At 44.2% G+C, this 23,909-nt stretch overlaps 1 protein-coding gene across 1 annotated transcript in view; it reads left to right on the top strand.

The window, feature by feature from the left end:
* The first annotated feature begins 856 nt into the window (after nucleotides 1-856).
* Nucleotides 857-23,909, top strand: part of jarid2b (jumonji and AT-rich interaction domain containing 2b) — a 104,655-nt gene continuing 81,602 nt past the window's right edge. Inside the window, exon 1 of the mRNA XM_070846224.1 lies at nucleotides 857-1,388. Coding sequence (XP_070702325.1) covers nucleotides 1,344-1,388 — 45 coding nt within the window. The 5' untranslated portion in view covers nucleotides 857-1,343. The remainder of the gene's footprint in view (nucleotides 1,389-23,909) is intronic.

Below are 23,909 nucleotides of genomic sequence, written 5' to 3' on the forward strand. Positions count from 1 at the left end.
TACAGATAAGAGCTTGTTTGCTTCAGAGCAGTGATTCACAAAGTGGGATGCAGACAAGGCCTGACTATTCTCCTGTGGGGCTCCGGGGAGAAGAGTTTAATCTGATTGCTAATTTATTCCTTTTTGAACCCTGACTACACTCTGCTGTTTACTACCACGTCCAGATTTGAGGTTTCTTAAACTAAATTCGAACAAAACCCTGCAAACTAAAGTTTTCCTCCCCTGAAGGTACAGCATTTCATAAAATACATGTCTGTACTCAGATGTATGACTGTGAGTGGGGGGTGGTGTGGAGAGTGGGGGTTGGGGGCTCGTCCTCACACACAAAACTGGGATCCACAACTTTTTTTTTTTTTTGTCCCCTGGCCCCTAATGAGGTTTCTCCCTTTAGTTTAAACAAAACCACAGATACCATAAATCCAGTGTATGTAACACAGGAGGCTGGTCCTCATACGATCATCACGGGAAATGAAATAAAAACACAATCTAAGGTCACATCAGCTTATTTTCACATTATCTCCACGGGAATATCACAACATAGGATTTAAAACACCAGCAGCAAGTCCAAACCTTCTTGTGACCACCCATGAACCACAGGAACACTGAGCCTTAAATCTAATACTACAGGAATCAAACTGAGATAAACTCCATTGCAATGACCACAAACCTATAAAAGAGGACGGTATACGGACATTTGCTCGGGTTTAGTGCTGAGGGCTGTCCCATGCAGGGTTTGAAGTTGCCGCTGAATGGTGCAGGATGTGATAGGCCGAGAGGAGGAGGAGGCTGAGGAAGAAAGGAGCTGCTCTCAGTCAGTAGAGCAGTGCCGCTGGAGAGCTCTCTCGTCGACCGCAGGCTCCAGCTAAAGAAGAAGAAGAGAGAAGAGAAAAAAAAAGACGTGACACCTAACGTTTTATTTTTTAATTTTATTTATTAATCTCCCATCGCATCGTCACCTCAGACAAGATGTAACTTGTTGGCATCACCTCAAGTATATTCATGTATTTGAAAAGAGCCGGGAGTGAGTGCGCAGAGACGAGAAGCCGAGCTGTTCTGGCGAATGGAACTTATTGTTGTGCATTTGTTTTGACTATGTTATCCCCAAGTGAGTTTGGGTTCAGTCCGTCTCTGTCCGTCGTCGACCCTTGAATTTTTGGGATTTATATCCGAATAGTTTGAAGGGGAAACACCGAAGGAGGATTGTGCGAAGCCAGCGAGCTTTTCCTACAGAGCCGGGGATTTAAATCGTCATTTGGTGGTGCTCCGGGAGAGGCGAGAGTCAAAGAAAGAAATTCATGTGGCCATTCTCTCTATAGCCAAACATTTTTTTTGGGGATTGCACAATGAGCAAGGAAAGACCTAAGAGGAATATCATTCAAAAGAAATATGTAAGTACAAGCCTTTCTTTGCCCGAATCGCTCACAAACGCGGTCGCTCTATTCAAGTTTGCCTCGATGAAAATGCATAAACTTTCATCACGGACTGTGAAGGTTACCGTCAGGCAGCACGGTGCACTATTTGGGTCAGATATGCATTAAAGGTGACGACCAGAAGTTGCCTCATCGTCTTAACAATTCCATGGTTTTTATTTAAAGAGACAGCAATGTTTATTCAGTGTCTGTGTTGCAGCGTTTCTTCGACATCAGACATGTTTTAGGCTATTTGAACATCGGGTGCTTTTGGAGGGGATGGCGGTGGCGGTGGGGGGGTTTGCTTCGCTCATTTCGCCTCGTTTTAACGCGTGATGAAGGGGATGCACAGTGTGCCTCGGCTATGTGATAAAGCTATAAAAGGTTTTACATGAAAGGACTTGGCAAAGTGTTCCCAGAAAGGGCTTTTGTTCGCTCCCCATTTCTTCCTATTCAGAGCCGTGAAGACAAGCCTGTCGGCCATGGCTCAGCTATTTCGGCTTCCATTTCGTCCCATGCTGAACATTTATTTATTTTATTATTTTTTTTTACATTTAAATCTCCGCTTTAAACGGAGCTCTCGTCTCGCCAATGTAAAACCATTTCTCGTGCCGAGGCTTGAGTTTATGGTGGAGATAGCGCCGTGTCTGTCTGTGCTGAGTGGGTTTTTTTTTTTTTTTTTTTTTTTTTTTCCGCTGTAGGGCTGGCAAACCCGACATGTTTCGCGGACTGTTGTGGCTCTTTAATTCTCTCCATAAAGAGTGAGGCAGAGCAGGAGGGAAAGGGGGTCACGCAATTCAGCATTTTCGTCCCATTTCCAACACTTGAAACGCAGAGGAGACACTCTTGGGCTTGTTGTTGGGCGGTTGTCTTCGCTTTCGGTCCCACTGTAGCCGATAAGTACGCCGGGCTCTCAGTCATTTAGCAGGTCTCCGTGTGACCTCTGCGAAGGCACACAGATATTGCAGCAGCCCGGCTGAGGGATAACTCCATTTTTGCAGCACCGCGGGGGATTAGCTTACAAGCGTTTGGGTCTCGTCCTCGGCTACCGAATTGCCATTAAAGTGCACATTCCGTGGCTGAGAACTGTGTTTCTTTTCCAGAGGCTCTGTTCAGTCGCATTGCAGAGGCTCATGTATGAAGCGATACCAAGAAGCAACCATTTTCTTTCTGCAAGTAACACTGGTGAATTTACGGGGAAGGGGCTGTGGAGTGGAATCATTCAGTCTAGTCTCGGTGCAGACTTCGCTCTGGTGAACACCTATTTGTCCTCCTTCATGAATGAAACAAAGACTTTTAATCTCGCAAAGTGTGAGTGGCTCAGCATATCACTCGACTAAGTTACCATGTATCGGTTTTCATGAAGCCTCCACGCCGGCCGGGCCTCTTGTGTCTGGGCTTTAAAGTTTGTTCGCACTTCTTTTGATGCATTTCGAGATTGTTGCTGTGAATTACCGTCACGCGTCTAATGCACATTGTTGCGTTTAATTGCACAAGGCATATCATGTCTGTTAATGCTCTGAAGCTGAACCCAGCAGGGCCAACCACCCCCACCCCCGTCCAAACAACACGTGGAGTGTCTCTGAAAGTGTGCTAACTCCTGCAGACAGTCGAAAACAGACCAATGTGACACACTTTTTTTTTTTTTGTCGTGCTGGAAGAAAATATTGCAAAAGGCCAAACTGAGCAACAGGTTTGTAGGAGCATGGAAACAAGCAGACAAAGAGGGCTCGTTTCCATGCGTCCTTGAATGCATCTTAATTCAGCTGGGGATTTTCCTGCTTCCTCAAGTATAGAGAATACATACATTTCATGTGTAATCAATTAAAGCACGGTCTGAATGGCTTTTTTAAATTTATTTTGTGTCCACGTGGTTTCTGCCTCACAACTGTCCCGATGAAAGTATGACCAAATAAAAGTGGCATCAAGAAACATCCCTGAAGAGGAGAAAAGTTTTTATTTGATCACTTTTAGGGACAGTTGCTCTGCTCCAATCCACTGCATACTGTTGTCTGCCTTAAGAGGAAAAAAAAAAACCCAATGTCATTCTGACACAGCTGAATGCCATCTAATGGACTATTTCTGTTACTCTTCAGCACAACATCATCACCAGTAACACAGTGTGCTAAAATGAATGCACATCTATTTGTTTGACATCAACACTAATGTGAGTCATCCCAAAGAGAGCAGACAGACGTTTAAAATGACTGAAAAAGAAAATCTAACCTGGTGAATTGCAGGCCAGTTTCTTCTAAGAAGCATGTAGGCCTACTAGCGATTTAACATCCCATAGTCAGAGCTCACTTTTTGAATATTGAACCATGACCGTAACTTTTCCCTTCCAATGTCATCCAAGTAGTCAAAGTCACATTAACATAACTTTAATTGTCATGAGTTGACAAAGAGGGTTAGATATGGCAAAGAAAACAAGTTTTTGGATTTTGTGAAGTTGTTTGTAAGTCTCTCTCTCTCTGAACTGAGGAAACAGGATGTTCCATAGAATTGATGACAAACTGAAACAAAAGTCCTGACTTGAAATTGAGGCAGACTATGATGGCCAACAGTGTCACACACTCCAAAACTGGATGGACTTTTTTTTACTTGTTCTATTCATAACTTAATATTCATAAGAGTGTCAGGGCTGGGGAAATGGTTTGTCTGTGTGCCCGAGTGCAGGATGCATGTTCTTGTCCCGTGTGCATGCGTGTGTGTTTCTGCGTGCATGTGTTTCACATCTGTTGTGTTTTCGGCAGCTGCAGTTAATGCATAAAGTCTGGCCTGGACCGAAAAAAGGCTCACAAACATGCATCTCTGCAACAACCTGGAAGAGTCCAGATCCTCAAGCCTCCCTCCAGGCTTTCAGGCAGGACTCTTGGCCCCTACTGATCCCCCAACCTCCACCCCTCGCCTCCTCCCCCATCTCTTACCCCCCCTTAATTAGCGTAAGACAATTATACATGCTTGGCTTAACCATTTCCCCTGAAACACGAGTGCGAGTTGTTACCCCTCCACACCCACCCTCTGCACCCAACAAACACCCACTATCTGTGACTGATATTAAAATTCGTCAGTCATAAAATTATTGAAAAGGGGGGGGGCGAGTTCTTAATAAAAGCAAACAAGGCAATTACCATTTTCTCTTAGAAATGATGGCAGCCAGTGTGAACAGAATGAGAAAGAACCCAAATTGCCCCGTCAGTTTTTTCCTCCCCCAAAGATGCTTTGTCATTAATGTCTGGTTGAGTGACACTGCAGAAGCAAGCAAGCACACTTTCTCCCTGTGCTGCCCTTAAAATGATTTTAAAAAATGCACATTTGTTGGTTTACTTCTAATTTGTTGGTGCCTTTCAGGCCAGCGGTTGAGGGTAGGTGCTGTGTAATGACTGAGGGAGCAAGCGCTAATGTGCGGCAGTGTTGTTCTGTCTAACGAAACATGACACACACACTGTGTGTGTGTGTGTTTGTGAATGCGTGTAAGTGAGAATAGCAGGAGAGCACGGCAGAGTGCTGCTCAGTGCAGCCAGGGCCATTTTGTGCAGACTCGGCTCTTCCTGTAGGCCCCAGCTGGGGCTAGGCCTCTGATTCAAAGGTTGTGTGTGTGTGTGTGAGTGCATGTTTGTGTGCACGCATGGTGTGTGTGGGACAAGCACAGCTGCTGCAGGGGCCTTTACAAATGTAAAGAGGCTGTCAGTGTTTGTTTCATCAGGCGCACAACTGATGAGGGCCAAGTTGAAAATCCATTGCACTGTGAGTGTGTGCGTTGAGCATGCACAAAAAGAGGAAACAAAAATAGAGAGCGGGGGCAGAATGGGGAGTGCAAAGGCACAGACTCTCCCCCTCCTCTCCTCCTTTTCCTCTCTTTATCTCCCTGTCTCTCTGTCTCTGTCTCGCTCTCTCGTTCTCGGGCTGTCCAAATGAAATGTGGGCCTCATGTAGGACCATGAAGAGGGGGTCACAGGGTTGTTTTTTCACTGTGCCTGAGCCTCAATGCGCTTCATTTAACCTTATGTTTCAATGCAAATTATTCTTTCATAAGCTCCCTTCTCCTCACGTGTGCAACATGGTAGGGTTCACTTTGCAACCTCCCTGTCACTATGGCTACCAGGGCAAACCAAAGTGTACTGTGGTAAAAGCAACGTTTTACTGCCTGTTTATTTGACCACGTTCACTATGGTTGCGTTCCACGTGGCACCTGTGAAAGGCACCACGGTTAAAGATAAAAGTACTTTGTGCTTGTTAATTTTGTCAGGGTCGCTTTCAGCAAGACAGTGTTTCTATGAGTGTTTACCTATGCAGAATGTGAAGTTAGTTTGAAACCAGCAGGATGTGGCACAGATCATCTTATACAAAAGGCAACAGAGGATAATACTTTTTAATTTGAAACCAGCAGCAGCTGTAATGTTTTTATTCACCAATGGGGAAAAATCAAAGCAGGGCTACTTTGATTGCGTTGCCAAACTGTATCAGCATGGCGTAAAAGTAACTGCCAAGAAAATAAAAAGTGCCTCGTGAAGATTGCCAGCAATTTACACACAATGGAAAAGAACTGAATCAAACCAGGAGTTTGTATGTCAGTCGCATTGTGCAGAGAAAACATAAAGCATACTGCGTACTTCACACAGGAAAAACACACAACCAGATGTGTACTAAAGCCGTATCTCTCTTTGTGTCTTAGTGACAGTTACATTTGTACTGCACTGAAACTTGTCAGGTAATTGAGCATTGCTTTGGTTTAATGTCCCCCAGTCAACAGTTTGGTGTTAAAGCAGGGAGGAAGCGGTCCTTCCCACACTGCAGGCACAGTCTCACGTCCCTTTGGCCTCATCACGCCTCTCGCGGGGCCTGACGAATCGACAGGCACTGCCAGAATGATTTCTGCGAGTGAAGTTGGCGAGCCGAGCTTCTTTTAATTCACCCTTAGTTATTTTTGTATTAAGTTTGTGCAGAAATGAGGAGAAGGGAGCCCCTTTTTCCCCTTTAAATAAAGTCTTCTTTGCCAGCAGAGAGTTTACTGCATCATTACAGGTGCTCTGTGAGCTGCCGGCTTCAATTTGGACCAGCGATGGATGTTCAGCGGCCAAATGCATCACCACTCAGCTCTTTTCTCTGACATAAATACAGACCCTCTCCCTGTTTACCCTATACTCTCTCTGTCTCGCTCTTCTTCTCTTGCATCTGTTTTCTACAGCATTATGTCACATACACGGCACAAACTCCTGTTATGCAATATGACCTTTTCTCCTATCAGCTGTTGACATTGAGCGCAATCTCCGACTCTTTGCTGGCACCAGCACACCCTTGCACATATGCAGGCAAAGGTCTGTAGGCGTACACCTACAGCCTGTGGGTGAGAGAAACTGGTTTTAAGGCCAACCTCACGGCGTCTTGCGGATATCAGCAGCACAGGCTAGTTAAAGGAGTGATGACATAAAACTGGGTGTGACCCTCTTTGTTATGCCGAATGTGTGTTTCTGTCACAGGCAGTGTGTCCGTAGGCCTGCATAGGTGTGTTTTTACAGCATATGCTTCATTAGTTGGACACAAGACATGGTTGGACACCGTGCAGTTGTGGACAGCCAATGTAAGTGTGTGTGTGTTGTGTGTGTCACGTACACCACGTGCGTTCCCTCTGTGCTCGTCTTCATTCTGCCGAGTGATTTATATCCTCTTGCTCCTGCGGGTTTGGATGGAGATGGGGGAGTGAGACAGCTGGTCAGGCCCTGAGAGGCTCTGTGTGTTTGTGTGTGTGTATATGTGAACACACATGCTCACCCGTGTGTGTGTGTGTGTGTGTGTGTGTGAATGAGTGAGTGGTTGCCACAGCTTATCCGTTCAAGATCCCTATGAAGCTGAATCAACACTTTAGCTTTGTCTTTGGTTTGGCCTTGCAGGCTTTATGGGGGCCCATGAAGGACATTCAGCAATAGGAGACTGAAAAGAAAACAATTGACTGAGTTGTTGTGTTTTTTTATTTTTTTTTCTAAATTCCCATATCTTTCTGCAGGCATTGTCAAATATGCTTTTACAGAAAAATTTACAGCAAAATAATTAAGTAAATCTTCAGGTGCCTTTGTCTTTAGCTCTGTAAGCTGAAATAGGAGGCCTGGTTGTTTTTCATCCATTTTTGAATCACCAAGCTATTGTAGCTTAGCCTGGCATTAGCTTTTAATGACCATTATGTACATCTCTCAGACAACCTCTTGACCGTTCTCTGTTCGCCCTCTCCCCACTCTTCATCTCAGCTACATCAGTTTAATAAACACTCCTTACATTTTCATCCTGTGGTCAATCCCATCTGATCCCCTATTGTGACACCGTCGTCTTTACACATCCAGTGAATTAAGCCTCGGGGGATAAAGCAACAGAGCAGAGGCTCAGTCAGTATCGATCCTCCATTACTACCTCTCTTTCTGCCCGGAATACCACAGTTTCATTGTCAAACATATGCCAGTAAGACTCTGTAGGAAACATCATAAAAGTCATGACTGTGATGCTAAGATTAGGAAATCCTGAAGCTTTGCTGAAAAAATGCTTTATGCTGACTTATCATTTTCTGTGAAGATGATCATCAGATTCCAGTCTGGGAATATTTATTCAGTTTACATTGAGAACTGTTCTTGTTATGCGTTACAGTCTCATGAGCCTTCCATCATTCTTTTTTTTATGATCGAACAGTTTGTTTCTTCCTGCCAACAAGCCACTGGCCTCTCTATTCAGGTCCTCTTTGGCACAGCGCTGCCTTGGCAGATGAATCGCTCTCTCATTTAATCTCTCATGAGGGTATTTTCCTGTGATAACTTTTTTTTTTTTTTTAGATTTGACTATCATTATCCCTCTTTTTCACGACAGTCATTTGTGGCTCTCAAACATGCATGGCTAGTTGTGGAACGGTGACCTCCCTTCTGTTAAAGCGCTCTCGAATGCAACCCTTTTCACCAAGCATTTGGCCCCTTGCGAAGGAGGCCTTAATTCAGGATGGCAGCCCCCCCCCCCCACACACACACACACACATACACCATCCCCTCCCCCTCCATCCCCCGACCACAGGAGTAATGAGCCAGTGGAGCAAAGTGGCTGGGTGACCACTGTTGCTGCCTAATCTCTACTTTTCAGCCCTCACTGAATGGTTAAAAAAATGTAGGAGATGTGGTGCGGTGTAAAGAGGTCTTATACAAAGCTTATTGATTCAAGGCAGAATAGCAGTTGTTTATCTTGTGTTTTTTGACTGATCCAGGAGAAAATACTAGAAAAGGTGTTAGCTGCATCTGGCCCTCGCTCGTACCAATTCCACCCACCAAACTGTATTTGGAGGATGAAAAAGAGCGTGTTTTTAACGCTGAGACATGGTTGGTGGAAGGGTATCGTGTTGTTGCTGCTGAGTTGCCGGATATGCTGGTTCCCCTGTCAGCTCACATGTGAGAAAACGGGAGGAATGAGGAGGTAGTGGTGGTGGGTGGTTGAGGGCTGTAAGAGGCAGAATAAATGGTTTATTTGATTCGCAGGTCAATATATACACCTTCTGTTTGCGTCTATTCTACACCCCCATCCTCCAACCGCCATGAGAAACGCATTACTTCCCCCCCCATCTTGTCTTGTAATAGAATACTGAGTGGATTTTTTTTTCCTCTGTTCCACTCTATCTCTCTCACCTCCTCCCTCTCAACTCATTCGCTCTATTACTCAGCGCAGCTACAAAGAGAGGAAAGAGGCGTTGGGAGCTTTCTGTGGGATAGCGCTGGAAAGAGGACGGAAGAAGCGGGGGTATTTTCTCCTTGCCTAGCTGCAAAATTGCCTCGCAGTTGCAGAGGAGGAGCCAGTGCACGATCTGCAGGATCTGTTCCCTCGTCTTCGCACTCAGTTTTAATGTTACTGAGTATGTGTGTTTGCGTGTGATAATCATTTGCTTGAAAGATCAGACTGCTTAGCGACATGATTAGGTTGTTGGCGGTTCTGCAGCTCTCTCCTCTCGGTCTCCCACTCAGTCGGCATCTCGCATTCTTCCATCAGTTTTGTTTTCATTTGTTCTGCCAAAGGAAACTTTGGAATCCTCTCCAGTTTGATCTTACACAGCTGTGTGAATTAACCCCCTCCAACACCATCCTGCCAGACACACACCCCCCAACATACTAACATGCATGCACACACATAATCTGGCCCTCTGGGGCTGTCATTTTGCACTTGGTAAATCTTGTCCCTGCTGCAAATTTAGATTTAAAGAACGGTCTTTTAATGTTAAGTGGCCATTTTTGATGTCACCCAACATTTCTATTTATAGCAACTTGTTTATATTTGCTGTAATATTAAATGTTCATGAATTGTAATCATGTTATGGGAAGCACTTTGGGGGTGTCCTAGGGGTTGTTCTTACTCTTATTCCTATAAATGAAAAGCACTATGAAAAACTGTATGAACTGACAAGAGTCAGTAGAGGAAAATTGATTTTTCTTTCTTTTTTTGCCTATTGATTTTTTTCTTGTTTTTGAGCAATAGGTGCTTTTTAAGTTTTTCCACAGAGAGCGGCAGAGTGTGAGTCAAAGGTATTGTTCCCCCTGTTTTTAACCTCTGCTCAATAGATGAGGGCTTTTATAATTCTCCTGGCTGCGTGATTTCCTCCAGGCCTCACAGCAGGGAGCTAGAGTGCTTGGTACACTGAGGGAAGGGCGCCAGAGTCTGGGCTGAATGTCTGGCCGGCCTCCCCTGGCCCTGGATCAAACATCACAAGGCCCGAGGGGGGGGGGGGCCAGCCCTGGAAATCACAACCTGTGATCGTCAAGGAGAAGAAATCCAAGAGGATAGAAATAATCAAATTAGGCACCATCTCAAGTGGAATATCCACAGTGACGGCGAGGCCTGTACACTGATCTCTGTCAAAATAACACTCAGTACAAAATGCTCCTGAAAAAGCACATGTGGATCACAAAGGCTGACACAAACCTTAGCTGTTTTTTAGATCTGGTTGAAAATGCAGATAGGAAATGAGATAACCACTGGTTGAATCCGAGCTTGATGCACGCTCACTTTCACACATTTGAAATGAGTAATGCAGGTTTGGGTTAGCACTTAAGAGAAAATTGAAACAAACTCAGGGTAAACATAATTTGTAAGCCAACTCGCGGGAAGTTACCATGGTGACTAGAGAGTATACCCCCCCAACTGCTTTACTCTCTTCTCGATGCCTCTGTTGTGTGTGTGTGTGGGGTGGGCATGTATGATTTGGGAGGACTTGTACCCCCCCACCCCCAGGTTTCTATAGAAACTGACATGCTGACAAGGTTTCTGGGCAAGTCAAACATCTCTTCCTCTTTGTTTCCGAGCGAGCTCATGAGGGTGTGGAACCAGATGAAGAGTAGAGTCAGATTGTTGTGGGAGCATCTGGTTCCTGGCTGCATTCAGGGGAAGTTACTAGATCTGTCTTGCAATCATGTGAGTCAGGGAAATCAAGTGTGTAACCATGAAACTGAGAAAATGTAGTTGAGAAGGGAAATTTTACATAGAAAAGTTGGTAAACTGTATGTTTTTTTTCTTTTTATCTACGTATCTTTTACGAATTTAAAACTTACATTTCTTCAAAAGACTTAAGTGTTGCCTCTAAGTACACAGTGCAGCTGATAAGAAAAGGGAAAATGAACGTTAACAACCTTTTATTTTGATAATCATTTGTAATACTTTTGCTTGTTTTGTCGTCTGGTTTTCTTGTATTACCCAGCTGTTGTAATATCTATTCAGTGAATTGCAATAATCATACGAAACAGGTAAGCTTTCATTTCTTGATGTTGTTGGCCTATTTCCTGACATCAGTTATTTTACCATTATCGACAGTCAATGTCACTTTGACTCAAATATCCCCACCATTCAGTTCCTGAAACCAAGAATGGAATTTCGTATTACTCATATTATTCGGTCATATGACGGTTGTTTGATTCTGGTTTTAATTCCTGTTGTGTTCCGAAGCTAGAGAAGTGACACGTGAATTTGTTATAGGTCTTATTCATTCACAGAATATGACAACTAAATCAACAGAACACAACATGTGAGCAGTAGCAGGAATAGTAGCACATGTAGTCACGTGGTGTCTTCCATCATAATGATTGATCCTAGCAATATGTTTCTTGATGTTTCTAATGCCTGTAATACAGTAGCTGGATTTATAACAGCAACTGCGACTTTCATCTTTATATGGCACAGAGTTTTTCAGTCAGATCGCCATGTGAGTGCTTTTGCTTTTTTTGTGTGAAAAGAGGCTTTGAGCCGAACTAAGCCTGCAATGCAAAGGCCTGTATTGAAGAGATGAACCATGTGTGATGTTAAGACTATAAAGGATTCCTTCTGTACACTAACAATCAGCCCATAATGTTCATACAGGTTGGAAACATGTGGTCATGAATGAAATGGCCCAACCAGTAACATTAAGCACACCAAGGGTGGGCTGCATGTCTGAACTAAAGCTGAGAAAAACAGTGAGTTAGATAGTTTCTCACATTCACACAATCTATTTGGTTTGTTATACTGTCAGCATCATTAATCGGTTTATTTGAAAGACTGAGTCAGACAGAATGCATCCAGTAATTAAGTTATCTAATTCGTAGATGACTAGCAGCCAGCCAAGTGACTCAATAGCAAACCCTCAACTGCTAAATGTAAGACCAAACATGTCTCCCATTCATGATGTAACCATCGACCCATGTGGCTTAGTTGACATTTTTTACCTACTTTATCCCTCCCTGTGTTTGGACCTAAATTCATTTACTTCTGTCCCTATCCAGGCTCCCTACGAGGTCAATTACCAGTGATAGAGTCTGCAGCACTCGCCTCTCTCTCTCTCTCTCTCTCTCTCTCTCTCTCTCTCTCTCTCTCTCTCTCTCTCTGTCTCTCTCTCTCTCTGTGCTAGCTACACTGACGCCATCTAATCGCCCCTCATGCATCACCTTCATTCTTCATCCCCATTGTACCAACGCCATTATTCATCTCGTTCTCACACTCTTGCTTTTTTTTCCCCCTCCATCCACACTGCCTGTTCCATCGCTTGCGCACACGATATTTCCTTTACCTTGTATCACTCTTCTTACACTCCCGCTTTTCCTGCCATCTCTCACCTTCTTTCTCTTTGTCCCCTTGTATTGTGTCAGTCTCGTCCCCCCTTTCTCTGGGCCCCTTCAGGCCCCGGAGACTTTGCCTTTGTGTGCGATAGTGGAGTGAGTGGGGCAAGGGATGGGGTGAGGTACGAGGGTTTTGTCCCAAGCTGCGAGGTGAAAATCATTTCTTAATTGCCTCTTGTCTTTTTTTGTGCCAGCGGTTGTGCCAGGGAATGGACTCCTGGGCCTGCACTACAACTCCCCAAGCAGAGGAACTCCCTTGCTTAAGCCCTGGCTTTGTTTCATAATGTTCTCTGGCTACAGTGTAATCTGCAGTCATACAGCAACACACACACACACAGACACACAAACAGAGGCTTTAAAAGGCTTAAGATGTTGGACACAGCAGAATACAGAGAAAATAGGCTGGATGTAGCACTATGAGGTCTAGGTGAGTTGTAAATGAGCAGTTGTGCTGCATTGTAAATTGAGTGTACTTCAGTGTGAAGCACAGCATGTTAGATGTTTGGCAACTGGAATCTTTGCATTGTAATTTTAATATTTGTCGGGGACCCTGATTAAAACTTGTGAACAGTTCAGCTGTTGCTGCTTTTGTTTTGTGCTTTTTAATCTTGCATATCTTGCATTGTATTAAAAAAATGTGTGTATATTTTGCATTACAGCAGCTCAGCTCTCACTAAAACGTCTTGCAGCTGTCCTAACTCTAGTATCTGTGGACATACTTTGTGAGATAAAAGTGATCATTTATGCTTTGCTATGGGATTTTCTTTTTTTTTTTCTCTGTGCGTGAAGTGTAATCTGGTTGTAAATCTAGTTTTGGTCTCTGTTGAACAGGGGCTGTGGTAGTGGAAAGCTAGATTCAAATTTAGACATAGCTCTAGTCAAAGCTCTTTTGGAAATCGAACCTGAAAACTACATCTTGCTTTAGCTGATTGATCTTCTGTTTGTCTTTTACCATTTTCATTCTCTAGATAAGAATATGATGGGTGTCTGTTGAAAGTCCACTCAGCATGTTTAACACAGTTATATGGATCTTATGTCACATATTAATTTGTAGCTGTTTCAGTTCAGAGACTGATCTGCAACAGTCCGCACAAGTCAGGAAACTCACTTAAATGTTATTTAACCATCTGTAACATTAAAGTCTCACCTCTAATCAAAACACAGTAGATGCCTTGTTAAATCCAGGTCAGGAGAGGAGGGTTGTGAAGCCAGTTGGGACGATGCGTGTTGACTATGGAGACATGTTGAACCGGCACCACTGATGGTCTGAAAGGGGTGGTTGCACGGCCGTGGTCAGGCCCTGTTCCTGCCTTTCCTGTCAACCGTCAGCGGAGGGCTGTGGTGGCCTCCATTAACCACCGCGCTAACTGGTAATCTTATCTCCCTGACAATCTGCATTACGCTCAGCCTGCTGCCGGTTAACCCTTGATAGGTCACAGCACAGGCAAAGTTTTTCTTTCGTCCCCTGTGGTGCAACACTGTACGTTGAGAGGAAGTGTTGTCGTTTGGGGTTTAAACTTTGACTCACTGAAAAAGCCCAAACAGAGTTAGATTGACGGGTCATATTCTGCACAGGATCCGTCTGTCAAAGCTGCTTGGACATTGCAGGAGCTTATCTCTTCCTTGCCTCCTCCTCTTGTCAACTCATAAGGAGGATGTATGAATTTTGGAGCAGGCTACTTCCTTGTTGCTTGACTCTGCTGCACGGTTGTACGCACAGACCCTGATGATCTCCATAAAATCCGACTCCCACTCTCCCTTCCTCAGTCTGTCTTACTCCCACTCCCCTTTAATTTTACTCGGCCGCAATATCCTACCTAGACTGTGATTGTTGTTTTCGGAGCGCTGGAGTGGTGTTGTTGTAACATAATCATTTAGTCTCCCTCCCGTGGTTCTGGCAAGCTGCACGCTGAAATCTATCCACTGCTCATTTTTATGGGGAGCGAATTTGTTGTAGCTACTGCGACTGCTGCTGGCTCACCTTTTACGCTGTATTTACCAGTGTAGATGGATATCTCCCCTGCAAAACATTTGCGAGATGACACATGTTATATACACATTTAATATACCCCAGAGGTCATGCTTGTGAATTTGATTAGCGTGGCTGAAATATGATTGTTGTGATATCAAGTGACTTGGCCTATATCGAATTTGTAATCTCGGTGTCGACTTCGGCTTATGTGACATTCCATTTCTCCTGATCAGTGTTGTTGGAGCATGTGAATCGTTTGGTCCCCCATTCCATTAATATAGTTAGATGCGACAAGGGAAGGGTTTGTTTTTTAAGGTTAATCAGAACCCTCATTGCGGTATCATTACTGGAAAACGCAAGAAGTTGTTGAGGCGATCGCAGCTGAATTTACATGCTCATGTCAGACTTGTTGACCCTGAATGAGTGTCTACAATACTCGACAGAGCAGTTTATCCTTTTGCATATCATGTCAAGTGGAGCTAGTGGCCAAGGTGGTTTCATTGGAAATGAAGCTGTTGTGTACTCAGCATCCCCGCCATCCCCATCTGTTGGTTGCATACAAACACACCCAGCCATTGCCTCGAATGTGTCATGTTCTTGTTAATGCACAACTGCGCACACATACCACACATCATGAGAATTATAGCATGACACTGAAGTCATCTGTCAATCATTATTCCACATAAACCATAAAAACAAACGCTTGCACAGCTTTAAATCTTTAATTCACTTGTCTTGTTATTGCAGCTGTAGCACACTCTAAATCCCATTGATCACTCCCCTCACTTGTGTCACAGGCAGGGACGTCATATGGGGGGGAAATCCTGATCGATTTAGGGGGCCTGGAGCTGCACAGGGGCCCTGTAACATGACAGGGATTAGATATTTATTGTTTCAGGCCCGGAGTGAGCTGTTGACACGAGGCCCAGAGTTCCTAGCTGTGCCAGTGGTTGCAAGATCATAAAGAAGTTTAAAATCTATTTTTCTCATAGAGTCATAGATTTTAATAGATTTTCATGCACATATTTTAATGTCAGCGACTTTAAGCTTTTATTCTATCTTCCTACTTCTCTACTAAGAAATGTGTGGATGTGTCTAAATTGCAAATCTCCAAGCTAGTGAAGTTTATCATTCTCAACCCTCGTTAGTGAAAAGCTTGCCATAAAAATTATATTTTTTCTTCCGCACTGCAAGAACACCAAATGATCTTGCGGGGGAATTGGATAAGTCCCTTGTAAATGCGTCTAGTGCTCGACAGCGAGTTTGCATATGATTTCCATAAACGAGGGTGTTGATGTATGAATAACTTGTCAAATGGATTGATTTATGAAGGCGGCTGTCACTCACCGGGGGAGTTTATTCTGAGCGTGCCCAAGCCCTCCCATCAACAGCTGACTGACAGGCTGATTGAAAGATTGGCTGACTGATAACCGATTGGTTAGTTATATCTACCTGCACTGCTCTTTTTTTTTACTGTTCATCTCACTGTATCTCAGCTTTTATCCAGGAGTGGACTGTTTTTGGTTTAATGAGACAAGAATAAAGTTCTCAAACTAAATTTACTTATTTGGGGAAAATGTCCCGCATGGCAAGGAAGTGGATGGATATCCATTGACAGGATGCAATGCCTTTTTCCTTCTATTTCTCTTTGTCCCATTTCTGTGCCTTCTCCCTCTCCTTTTGTAGCTCTTTAGCTGGTAGGTGTTATCAATGCAGCTATTGTCAGGGCTGAAAGAGCAGGGGGGCTCATGAGACCCCCTGACAATGGGCACATGCTTTCCCCTCTGTGGGCTTCTTGCGTGTGTGTGTGTGTGTGTGTTTGTGGTGGTTGGAGGTCTATGATAAGGCCTTTGTATGTCTGGGAAGCACCTCTCTTCCTCTCGCATATTCACCTGTTTTTGCTGCAGGTGTTACGGCACAAACGGTTAAGATCAACCAGCTACTCTGTGAATCTGTGACTGTGGCAAACCGCAACACCATTAACAAAACAATTCACCACAGCTGCAAGGTAACGCTACACTGCACTTATTTAGTCAAGGATTTATATATATATCAAGTTCTATCTGGAAACCACCGTAAACTCTGTACTTTACTAGCTTCTGATGCAGACTACACCTGAATATCTACACTCCAGTGGATTTCTTCTGCAGTGAGGGACGCGAATAGCAGAACTTTCACGCTAGTTTACAAGAGCATGCCAGGGACTTGGTCTCCATTCATAGATTATAATCCTAGAGTTGCTTATGCTGACTGAATGGCAGTTGACATAAGGTTGAACTGCATGTTAAAAGACCATTTACAACACAAGAATTAGAGTTCAGTTGTCAGGTGCCAGTAATAGCCTGCAAACAAACAACAAGTGGTGCCGACAGAGGCCAAGACAAGGTTGTTAATGCTTGAAGCACTTTGTGCTTGATATCATTCCAGAGAAGAAGAGGTATTGGCAGTGCTGTAGCCCTCTCTATCAGATTTGAACAAACATTTTCTATTTCTAAAAGGAATTGCTTTAAGTAAGGCAGCAGAGAAAGTGTGTCAAGGTCGTTATTGGTTGAAAGCAGTCTGAATGGAGATGTTGTGAGTTGTCCACAGCTGCAATGAAAAAGGATTTCTTACTGTCATAAGACAGAATAAAAGATCTGATTTTACAAAGTGCCAAAACAATGACATTAATGCTGAATAGCTGAAAGTTTAAGAGGTGCCTGTGTGATAATAAAAATTAAAACACACACACACACACACACACTCTCTAGACATCTTTGCGCTTCTCATTTTTACTCTCGTTCTGTTATTCTCACACAAGCAAACAAACAAGACAAGATGGCTGCTTGCGGCTGTAGCTGGCTGTTAACACCTCTAGTCTACAGAAGGGGGCCTCTTTTTGTTGCTGTCTCCTCACCACAGGAAAGTGTGTGTGTGGGGGGGGGGCTGTGAGGTTAGAGCCCCCTCTTGATCCTAAACATTCACATCATGTGAACAGCCTTAATGCAGAGTTTATGTTGAGTGTGAGTGTGCCCAGTGTTTGCCTCTGAGTGGCAGTAAAGAAGTAGGTCAGCTAAGAGACCCCGTTCAACCCAAGCTGAGCCTCATGTGTGCGTGTGCGCAAGTGCATACATGCTTGCATGCACATATGCACTTGTGTGTGAGTGTGTGGGCATGTGTAGCACAGTGTGTAATATTTCCTTCCGCCAGGAACCAGCCTGACCTCCCCCAGCCTCCACAGCATCGGGCAAGTGTGTATTTGTGTGTGTGTGTGTGTGTGTGTCACGGCTGAATCCCCGGCAGAGCTCTGTTCTATGTCGCTGTGAGCAACAGAGTCAGCAGTCATATGCAGACTGACAGCCGAGGAAGGGGGGTGGCAGCGGCACTAGGTGGGGAAAGCATTATTTTTAAGGCAGAGCAAGTGTGCATGGGAGAATCAGAGAAAGACAAAAAAAAAAGCCCCAGCATAAGAGGCAAGTAAAGAATTGGAGGGGAAGGAACTAAATACTAAAGAGGGTGGAATGGGACGAGTGAATTCTCACCGTCTCTCATGCTCACTCACTCATTTCACAGCACGCTGCTGTTGTTAGGGGATGGCTGAGCTGCTCCACCCCTTCCCCCCCCTACGAGCCAATCCACTATCATATTCCTCACCATCCTGTCGTCTGATTGGTGGGCTGTTTGAGCCAGTGGAATAAAATGGGATTGATGGGTAATCTGGGACCGGAGATGGGGAGGGGGGGTAGGGGCACAAGGCAGGGGTGAAGTAAGACCGACTGGGTCATTGGGATAGGGATACAGTACAAGGATAAGATCGTGGCAGTGCATGCACATCATAATATTCCTAATGTATATGATACAACAGCAGGTCAGTCACCAAAATTGATTACCTGATTACAGATTGATATTTTGCTGAATGAATGCTTTAAACATATCTGTAAGTAATGCCTAAGTTTGGTCATGTTTAGAATGGGATACTACAACATGTATCTCTATGCCACATGGTATACACAGTATTGTACCTTCCAAACCTAAGCATGACCTTGTTGATTCCTGTCCAGGGTCACTAAAGTCAGAGGTTGACTGCCTCTTCCCACACATTTTACACTTTAATATGGGAAGAGAAAGAAGGTAGGGAGATTAATTTTAGCCTGACATTTTGTGACAATTATCATCATCTTGCAAAGCATGGGAATTCTGGTTGTGTAGGGATAGAACTGACTAATGTGAGGGCCTTGGCAGAGGGGGAGAAGCCAGGGCTGCACAGTTTTCCCCCCTGGGTATTGTCATGGCTCTGAATGGCTAATGGGAAGTGAAACCAGAGCTGGAGATTGCTCCGTAATGGCTGCTGAGCTATGTCCTTGGGTATGTTGTACACTATACAAGAGCTACATTTTGTTTAACTATGTTTGCATATTTAGCAGAGTTTGTAATGGCAGTACAAAATATAAAATGCGTATGCAAGAAAACACACTTCAAATGCAAGTTGTCAGTGTGCTAACTTCTAGTATCTACTGTAGATGTAGAAACATGGCTCTAATGCACAATAATTGGCCACCTTAGATTAGACAATTTTGTTGAAGGCACTGGCTGATGAGATCTGTCTATGTGGAAGTCCACACAAAGTTCTAAATGCATTAGACATATGGAGTATTCCTCAAAGCGATTCTGAGCATGTTTAGAAAGGTCCTTCATTTTCTTCTGTATGTACTTTTGATCACTAGCTCCCTCTCGCCCATGGTCTCTTTAAGATGCCTTAAGCGTCCAAATGAATATAGATGAGTGGAGAGATCAGCACGTGTTCAAATCAATGGCCTGCCAAATACAATAAAAACTGCTGCTCGCTACCAGTCACGTCAATAAAACATTGATTGGGAAACGCTGGCCCTTTGCTGAGGCTTTACTCTTCCCTCCTCTAAGTGACTTAAGTCCAGAAAAAACTTGGAATATATGTTATCAATATTTGTTTTTGTTAACTTGCATGGATGAAAGTTTCATTGACAGCCAGGGGTTTGTATAAGGCTACCAAAACACGACAAGGCAGAGCGTTTCACCCCCCGCCCCCAGTCTGCTCCCCTGAAACCTTCAGTGTAGGTCCTGTCTGTCAAAAATCTGGTCAGCATTAGTTAGAATTTAACACCTCTTTAAAGGCTAGCATATAGAAATTATGAAACACAGTGTTCCTTTACACTCTGACTGTTGTGATAACAATGAGGTTTTCCATTACTGTCACTCCAGAAAGTTCTCATCACATCTTCATTATACTCTATGTATGGTGCTTACACCTTTTACTCAGACTTAATAGCACATACGCAGAAAAGTAGCAGAAATCCCCGTGTTTTGGGAACAGATCAGAGAAGTTGTGCATCATTTTGTCTTGCAAGGGAGTCTTTTCTCTGTTGTTTTCTCTCCGAAATGACTTGGCCACCACAAACCTCAAACTTTCACACCCCAAAGAGGAGAAAGTGTGTGCTGTGTTTAAGCGCAGTCCCATGAGAGCCAGCACCGACTCTCCATTTTTAGCCAAAACCTGAAGGAATTAAAAAGGGTGAGTCAACGGTCCAGCAACTCTGAATAAGCCCAGAGGATAAACAGGCCCCAAGTTAATTATTCAAACCAGCAGGAGAGATGCCTGGCACGCCAGCATGCACAGGGTTTCTCCAGGGATAGTGCAGGGGCCTCCTGCTCGGCCTCCTGTGGTTTGGTCATGCAAAATACTCTGAATGGTAGTGTGGTGAACTGTGGTAAAAATAGTTTCTTTAAACGTCAATACACGTGTTGTGCGATGTCCTTCGGCTAGAGGTCATTTTGTCATTTTCAGTTTGGCTTTCTAAATGTGTGTTTGCTCCTGTGTTTTCCAAGATAAACAGAAAAGCTAGCGTATCTTTAGCTTCAGTCAAATGCTCTTGCATGATGCATTATTTTCTGATGATTTTTCTAAATCTGAGTCATCATCACTTTCCCCTGCACCACCTCTTCATAGGCTGTACTGACAGGAAGACTACCTGATTTCAGATTAGTTTCATTATGACACAACTTGCAAGAAAAGCCTACATCACCAATAAACATCAAAAGCTTAAAGAGGGGAAAATCTTTGTTACGTCACCACTGGTTTTCCAAAAAGTAATCTTATCCACACATGATTGCCAGGAAAATATATTCCATGTAACTTTTGATTAGAGCCTTATTGGCACAGATCTCATCAAGTAAATGAGCTCCACACAATGTAACTTTAACCATAGGTGCTGAATCTGACATTTGCCCCGGTATGGCGCTATTGTCTTTGATCCCACTTATCTGTAGATAACGAGAGAGAAATGGCACCATGCTGTGCCTATATAGCAAGCCACATCATTAAGCCTTGTAGATGGTAATTTCAGAGAACTCATGTTTGTGTATGCAAGAAAAAGTGAGTGACGGTGCGTGTAGGTGTGTGTGAGCCGGGGAGTACTGTTCGTTTGAAATGGCGGGTGACATTTGCTCTTACTGTACAGGCTTTCCATCATCATAGGAGCTATTCACTTTACCGGGAAAGTGGCGGATGTGACCTGGCTGGTTATGGAGGTGTGGGAACGAGAGGGAGTGCAGTTGGTAGACACGTAAATCCACTGACACATACTCCTCCATTGTGATGAGCAAAGCTGAGATGATGCAAAGCCACACACTCGCGCATACTCCTCCATTGTGATGAGCTGTACTGATATAATGAAAAGCTCAGAGTCACACCAGAGAGGCTTGAGAGTGTGTGTGGGCGCTAAACACAGACACAAAACACACCACTCAACTGTTACACCTAAGAGCCTGGCATCTTAGTTCAACTGCTTTGATAATAGTTCAGCTGAAGGATGTTGTGTTCTAGTCTTCTTCCAAGTGAGTCTGGCTGTCACTCAGCTCCGTAAAACATATCGGCTCTAAGCAGAGATTGTATACATGCACTGCAGTCATAGGAAAAGTGACAACATTAGGTGAAGTCAATGACCATGCCTACTAAATTCACCTGATTTTTGAGTGCGCTTTTGGTTGACACTCGTGTCTCAGAATACAGTGCACAAAGGAAAGAAAGAAATCATGTTGCTTTGTTTGTCAGCCAAAGTCATGGTTTAACACACAGTTGATGTTAACATGCATTAATTTATTTGGACACTAACTGCCAAAACGGCGTGCTCATATAGTGTGTAGTTCCTAGTACCAGTACAGTGTATTTATGGGACACAGCTCTTGTCCCTACAGTCATGAGTGTATCTGTGGATGCTGGCCTAGCACCACGTGTGGGTGGCTGGCTGGCTTACAATGGCTTCAGTGTACCGGCCTCTCTCCTCACTGAGTCCTCACTGTACTCCGCGCTCACACAGAGAATTCCTGGATCTTTCTGACAGGATACCATCCCTCCCCCACACTCTGAAGCTTCAGTGGGAAAGAGAGCACGGATAGAGAGTGTTCACAAACTGGGGGGGAAACCCTGACAATCGTCAAAATTCCGGAGTCTCCCGCTTGGTGGTTGTATGGAGAAAAACACAGGTCTCTTGCGATTCACATCATTCTGCAGGAACGCAAAGGGATTTATTGTGTGGGAAAACAATCTTGGGAAGAGGAAGAGAGGGAGGAAAAAAAGATCCAAGGGCCATTTTCATGTTGTGCTTGCGGTCTAGCCCGAGTTGAATCAGCTTCCTCGCCACACAGACCCACCACTTACAGGGGTACGGAGAAAGCCAAGGAAGAAACGGATCTTTTAGTTTAGTGTAGTGTGATCTTGCCTGGTGGTAAAACTGCTGACTGACACAGCTTGACACAGGGGAGGAGGTGAGATAGGGGGAGCAGGTGTGAGAGACGGGGAGAGAGAGGGAACAGATGTAGAGAGAAAAAGGGAATGGGAGAGGAGGGGAGGGAGACGGAGCGAGAGATCAATGGCTGTTCCCTAAATAACGGATGTTTGGGGCGGCAGCTCTCTGGCCTGTCTTCCGCTGTGTGCAGACACTGGCTGTTAACCTGTCTCCAGTGCGCAGGAACACTTCTCTGTACAAGCTCTCACACACATATTTAAACACACACACACACAGACACTCCCTTATGGGCTTCCCTGTACTAATTCTGCTGCTTTTCCCGGTCGGACTGGTTAGATACCGTGTTAGCTCCAGACTCCCAGACTGACCCTGTGGTCAATAAATCCCCAGAGCCTCCTGGGAGTTGTGGTTTTAGAGGGCCAGAGTCATAGTACCCCCCCCCACCCAGCCCTCCCCCTTAGCCCCAACTCAGAGGGCGCGTAGAGTTCATACGCAGCCTAGCACCATTACACCGGGCTCAGTGTTAAAATGCCAATGCCAGAATGTGATCAAGAGTTTGTTAATGTGCCATTATTCCTTTTTTATTTCTTTCCATCTTGTGAAATACTTCTCCTGTAAGGTTTCTAAGGTCAAACAAGATGCTTAGTCTCAGGAATCCCAGGAATGTCATTGTAGGCCTTAACATGGCTGCATACACACACACACACCTAATGCCACGTCATTGTCGCGTCAACACATTTCTCTACTATTGATTTACTTTTCTTCCCACTCACTATGTCAATATGAAATGAAAGGGACACGAAAGATTAAGATTGATTTATTTTTGCAGAGACGAATGTGAACATTTTCCTTCAGTGCCACACCATGATTGATTGCTTTCAGTGACCCTTTGTCTAGGGCAAAAAGAGAAGTGTGTGTGTGTGTATACACTGGGCATATGGGTTTCAGGCTTTTAGGGCAGGATAAATGCATCGCAAATCATTTTGAACTTGTTCCTCCTGCTCAGCCGAGATAAGGATACACATGCTGAAACGCACACAGGCATAAATTTCATTGTTTTTACATGCTCTTTGCTCCTTTACGGTTTAAATGTATGAACAACAACCCTAAGTGGAGGCCAATGCAAAGTGACATTTAAGTGGAAGGCCCATTGAATTCATCGTCTAAAGCCCTAAATGTGCCCCTCAGCTTTCTGGCACTTGTCCAAATTGTGTGTGTGTGTGTGTGTGTGTCAGAGAGAGAGACCGAAAATTAGTTGATTATAACAAGGAAGCAGATATAAGGAAGGCATGTGAGGCAAGAGTTTCCTCCTCTGATAAGGGAGACAACAATCATGGGAAAAAGTGTGTGTGGGGGTCATTGCTGGGTTATATCAAGTCTTTTTTTAAATCTAATGTTGGGGGAGGACAAGATGTATTTGGACAGGAAATACTTGACTTGACAGTGCAGCAAAATTGGAGACAGAATTTATTAGCTTTTTGTGACTCCTGTGGTTTTAAATGTTGAAGCACCGAGGGCAGCTGGCAGCAGCATGCATGACCAGTGGAACATCTTTTTTTTTTTTTTTCCTGCACAAAAACCTGTCAAACCCCATTTCTCAAAGCTTAATGACAACATGCCCACACAGCCACCATTAGCACAACTTTTTCCCCCAGCGCACTTGAAGCTGTTT

This window comes from Pempheris klunzingeri, chromosome 16 (assembly GCF_042242105.1).
Source record: "Pempheris klunzingeri isolate RE-2024b chromosome 16, fPemKlu1.hap1, whole genome shotgun sequence".
Lineage (NCBI taxonomy): Eukaryota > Metazoa > Chordata > Actinopteri > Acropomatiformes > Pempheridae > Pempheris > Pempheris klunzingeri.